General features: G+C 36.4%; 1 protein-coding gene across 1 annotated transcript; it reads right to left on the bottom strand.

Annotated features, from left to right (window-relative positions):
• Nucleotides 1–1286: 1286 nt before the first annotated feature.
• praf2 (PRA1 domain family, member 2) lies at nt 1287–4216 on the bottom strand. Its single transcript, XM_060882033.1, has 3 exons — nt 4000–4216; nt 2886–3103; nt 1287–2400 (listed from the first exon to the last, which is right to left on the bottom strand). Exons 1-3 carry the CDS (start codon nt 4176–4178, stop codon nt 2261–2263), a joined length of 537 nt encoding a protein of 178 aa, XP_060738016.1. The 5' UTR covers nt 4179–4216; the 3' UTR covers nt 1287–2260.
• Nucleotides 4217–6003: the final 1787 nt, after the last annotated feature.

Genomic DNA, 6003 nt, shown 5'->3' with positions numbered 1-6003 from the left:
TCCACGACTCATTAAAAACAATTAGTTCATTCTACTTCATATGACAATAAAATAAAATGAACTATAAACTACTATAAACCAGCTCTTCAGTAATGTACCCGAGGTAACCTGTACAGGTCACACACAGCACCGGACCTGTTATAAAAAAAAGCTATATTAAAACATGCCGACGGAATAATACATTAATTATATAATAATAATGTTGTGTACATAGTTCTCTCGAGCTCCCACAGTGTAGGAATGAGCTCTGGGATAATCCCCGGGTTGAGCCGGTTAGCAGTAAACCGTTTTACAGGCTGCGCGTGCGGCACACAGGGAAACTTCTAGACGTCCCTCAGCTCTGTTCACCTCAAACTATAGCCGATTTTATGTTTGTTCCTTTTTAACGTTATGATTGCTTGTGACGTGGCTTTTAATAAGGATCGATACATTCAGCAAATTCGAGTGAAAACACATTTTCTGTATAAACAGTGATTTACAGTACGCACTAGCAAAGAGATCCTACTGATATTAACATAATATTTATAAAATATTAAAATAATAGTATGGACCCAAGTTTGGGGACACCTGACTGTTACACCAATATATGTTTTTTTCTCAAATCTGTTATAATGTTGGAAGCACACAGTTGAATCTCTAACATCTACCCCTAATGAGCAAGCCTGAGGTGATGGTGAGAGTATATGAGGAAGAAACCTTGAGAAGAACCAGACTCAGAAGGAAACCTCATCCTCATTTGGGTAAAACTGGACAGTAAATAATGTTCTTTCTACAACAGTTTGGATGAACTAGAACATTACATTTACAGCATTTAGCAGACACTCTTATCCAGAGTGACTTACATTTTTTTTTTATTTCAGTTTATATACCTGAGCAATTGAGGTTTAAGGGCCTTGCTCAGGGGCCCTTCTGTGGCAACTTGGTGGACCTGGGATTCGAACCAATGACCTTCCAATCAGTAGTCAAACACCACATCCCAAGAACATTGATTTAACCCCATACTTCCTCAACCCTGTCAGTGCCTGACATCACCAATGATCATGAGGCTGAATGGATACAAATCCCCACAGCTACGATCCACTTTATAGAGTGGGGAAGCAAATAAGGGATGAATTTTCAAAAAACAAGTTTTTTGTGAATGTGAGTGTACGTGGTGCCCTTTGATGGAGGGTGCAACCTCAATGTTTCCAACAAAACGCTTACTGAAGATAAGTGAATGAATAAAATGGAAGCATAATAAAAATGTATTGCATAATATAAGCATAATATAAATGTATAAAAATGAGTGACGTTCAAAAATCATGTCAGTTTTATTGAAAAGACTACACATTCAATAACAGACTGAGGTCCATTTAAGACAAAGCCAGAGCAAATACATTCTTATAATACTGTGCGTGAAGACAAAAACCACTTGAACGAGCAAAATATAAACACTTGTAATGTTTAACCTCAATAATGAATCAGTCATTTGTGGGAATCTTCAGATACCATCTGATATATCTTATTAGACAAATAACATAAATAACTGAAGTGTCTATACAAAACAATTTCTTCTAAATATAAAAATGTGTCATGCATTGGTCACGAACAACAACTTGTGAGGAAATCAACAAGGCCCTCATTACTTCAGGAATGTCAGCACAACTATAGAAAGGTAATGCACTAATGTGTACATGTGCAACAAGAACAGAAATCATTCAAAAGTAAAAAAATAAATAAAAAATGGCAGATACAATGCACTGTTAGTGATACGTTTAAAGAATCCATTTTCAACGGTATAAAATCATAAACCTAGAGTGTTAAAGGCAGGTACATTGTAGACACTCATTTATCATACTTCACTTAAGACAAAGTAGAGCGGAAAAGGTTTGCATACCCTTAGTTTAAGATGAGAAATGCAGAAATGTATTTGACGAAAATAACGTGTACTGTTTTCATTTCACAGATGCTCTTTCATGAGCACAAGTAACAAAAATGACGAATTATATTAGACTAGAAGATTAATAGTTACAACCTCATGGTTTAACTATTTATCTGTTGATTTTACGTTTTGTTTTTCCATTTAACACCAGAGGGGATGCAAAGTTTTGCAATCAGCTATACATACTCCTATTTTTCTTCCCCCAAGCCCTTTGCGTTTGAGTATATAAACAATGGCACATAAGTAAAAACATACTGCTTATAGCATTTAGGACTTAAGGGAAGGTTGCTGAAAGATTGCTAAGGATTGCTGAAGGTTGCTTCAGGACAGGAATGCACACTACGAGCCGGCCTCTTGCTCTTGGCCGAGTGCCTCCAGCAGAAGTCCCATAGGTGTCCTCTTCAGTCCAATGCTCTCCAACTTGTTCTCCACTTTATTCTTTAAGCTCCGTAGCCTGACAGATGCATGGACCAGAATCACTAAAAGAAAGAGGTTAAAACCAAAGCTTAGAATGTTAAGATTATTAGCAGGAAAGTAAAGATACCTTGTTGTTGGTCCACATCATCAGCAGAGCAATACATAGCAACACCGAGCAATTAATAGAATTCTGGAAGTTTCTAGTATCTAATCATTTCTAATATTTATCGGATTAAGTTCTCAACATTCAACCTGAATTCAGTTGAATTCATTTAATGACATTATGTTACCTAATTTTCCCCAAGTTAAAATGCTCTTAACATTATATGCAATTGAAAGTTTTACCACAATGCACCTTCCAGACAAAAATGCACCAACACAAAAACACACTGATAAATACTATACTTGTTTAAAGTCTGAAAAGTTGGATGATTGTAAAATACATCAGGTCTGTGATAATTATATTAAAGATTATATTAAAGCTACAAAGATTTGGAGCAGCAGATCATCACAGCACTAAACACATAAAAGACATTGAGATACTAACTTAAAATGGGAAAGGTGATGCCAAAGAGAAAGATGGCCACCCCTCCAAGGATAGATAGTAAAAAGTAGCTGGAGCCGAAAATAGCAATCAGACAGAGAGAAGGATGGTTCCTCCGAAAGCGTCTCACTACGGCCTTGTTCTCTGCTGCCCAGACGAAGCCCAAAAACACAGAGATCACCACAGCTGCTCCAAGGAAAAGCTGAAAAGGCCGGAAATACCTAAGCATAGTAAAGACACTGTAAGTGAGTAAAAAGTAACTGTGAGAGATAGAAGAGGAAAGCAACAAGGCAGAAATTGTTAAAGATACACCTATACCTGTTTAAAGGTGATTCCATAATTCGGGTGCCATTTCTGTTCCCTGATTTTTACATTTTCAAATATGAACGTAAAGTAAAAATTATATATATATAAGAGTTTATCCTTCAGTAACCTACAGTACTTTGACTTTTCATATATTTTTGAATTAATGTTGAATTAATTGAATGAATGAGTTAATGTTCAATATTTTTTATTTTTAACCCTGTTTTTCTCATTCTCAAAACATATTTTTCCCTCTCTCAGTCATCTAAAGTACATTTTAATGTCCTACAGCATTGTACCAGACCTGTTAACCTGTAAACACTAATAATATAATTAGAATACTGAACAGGAAGTGAGTTTCAAAAATCTATTAGTTTGTGTATTTGCTAACTCTATGCTAAAAATCTCAATACAGGGAAATGTGAGATGAATGTGGGGTTAAATAAATCACTCTTTTGATCTTGGTCATGATATAATTAACATATAATCTTATAAAATATAATTAACACGTGTCATCTAATGTGTGTCATGATTCCAGATGTTAGAATAAAGGCGTCACTTCATGGAGTGTTCACTGTTTTTATCATTAAGAAAGAAACCAATACTGCTTACAGAACGAAGCTTGGACAATTGGCCTGCTGTGGTGAAAAAAACTAGAATATTTATTAATATTACTATTTACTAATAAATTAGGATAACTAGAAGTATAATTTGAAACTGTTTAATTCAGAGATATTTGTGTTTGTGTATTTTGAAAACACAGCATAACGCAGCGGGGTTAGTCAATGAGTGAACGCGTCACGGCTGTCCTTACCCGACTAACAGCAGGAAACACAAAGCGGAGACAAAATAGTTGGTCTGGTAATACAGCAAGTTGTTAATTATCCGGTGGTTCCATCTCTCTAAATTACGGACATCTGGCACGGAGAACCGGGCGGAACTGAAAATAAAATCATCAAGGCTCCGGAAAGGAGGAGGCTGAACGTCCGCCATTTTCGATACGGGTAAGAAACTACGTTACCCCGAATGCAGCGGGTTCGGGTGACGTAATCAAGCTGCGTCAGTTCGCCGAGCGACAACAAAAAAAAGTCATTATTAATAAGAGGGAAAATAATAATAATAATAATAATAATAATAATGAAAAAAGAAGAAAAATGATAATAATAAGAACAATATTATTAATAAGAAGAAGAAAAATCACAATAAGAACAATATTATTATTAATAATAATAAGAACAATAATAATAATAAATACTACTACTAATAAAAGATAATAGTAATAATATTAATAGTAATAATAATAATAAAATAAAAATAATTTATTTATAAAGCACTTTTAAAACAGTCAAAGCCGAACACAATGTGCTGTACATCATGAAATACAGATAATAAAATAGTTAGTAATTTAGTAATAATAGTAACAAAATAAAAGTAATTATATTTTTTCATAAATTAAATAAAATAATAACAGCAATAAAAAAGTAACAGCAATAAAAAAATAACGAACTGTTATTAATAAACCATTATATTAATATGTGCCTCTTTGCTGCGATAATAAACTCCAATAAACTCCATCTTCTGGAGGAAGGAGGCTTTCCACAAGATTTTGAGCCTGACTGTGGAGATTGGGGGGGGGCACGGTGGCTTAGTGGTTAGCACGTTCGCCTCACACCTCCAGCTTTGGGGGTTCGATTCCCGCCTCCGCCTTGTGTGTGTGGAGTTTGCATGTTCTCCCCGTGCCTCGGGGGTTTACTCCGGGTACTCCGGTTTCCTTCCCCGGTCCAAAGACATGCATGGTAGGTTGATTGGCATCTCTGGAAAATTGTCCGTAGTGTTTGATTGCGTGAGTGAATGAGAGTGTGCGTGTGTGCCCTGCGATGGGTTGGCCACTCCGTCCAGGGTGTATCCTGCCTTGATGCACAGGCTCCCCGTGACCTGAGGTAGTTAGGATAAGCGGTAGAAAATGAGTGAGTGAGTGTGGAGATTGGTGTTCATTAATCCTCAGGAGCATTAGTGAGGTCAGGCGCTGAGGTCTGGGGTGCAGTCAGTGTTCTAGTTCATATCAAAGATGTTCTGTGGGGTTAAAGTCAGAGGCCTGTGCAGGCCACTCCAGCCTTGGCACACCATCTCTCATGGATATCGCTTTGTTTATTATTAAACAATACAACTTTGTGTTGTAGTGTTCCAACATTACACAAAACAACTGTGCACTTCCATCTTTGTGGTAACAGATGGGGAAGAACCACATTAGGGGCAGTGGTGGCTCAAGTGGTTAAGGCTCTGGGTTCAAGCCCCAGCACTGCCAAGCTGCCACCGTTGGGCCCTTAACCCTCACTGCTCAAGGGGTGCTGTATCATGGCCGACCCCATGCTCTGACCCCAAACTCCAAAGATAGGATATGCAAAGAAAGAATTTCACTGTGCTGTAATGTATGTGACAAATAAAGGCTTCTACTCTATTCATATAGGGGTGAAGGCTAAAACTATGGCGATATCCCGTATGCACAAATTTGTTCTTTATACTTTCATTTCAATTACTAGTAGATTTATAACCATTTGAGGGAAAAGAAAAGACTATTCCAATTTACCGCAAAACAGTTTATTAAAAAACTACATTCACATTCTTTTTTTTTTGTTGGAACCCATAAATAAATAATAAATCAACCTTATCTAATAAAACAAGCAAGAGTCACGTGTAACATTGTGACAAACCATTTGCAACTATTGATGTTTGATTAACCGTTTCATAAACATACTTTAAATACAGAAAATTAAGTATTCAATCTTATAACTGAACAATGATTGTAATTTTAAAGCGA

This window comes from Tachysurus vachellii, chromosome 11 (assembly GCF_030014155.1).
Source record: "Tachysurus vachellii isolate PV-2020 chromosome 11, HZAU_Pvac_v1, whole genome shotgun sequence".
Classification (NCBI taxonomy): domain Eukaryota; kingdom Metazoa; phylum Chordata; class Actinopteri; order Siluriformes; family Bagridae; genus Tachysurus; species Tachysurus vachellii.
Note: the sequence above shows the minus strand (reverse complement) of the source record. Positions and strands in the feature narration are given on the sequence as shown.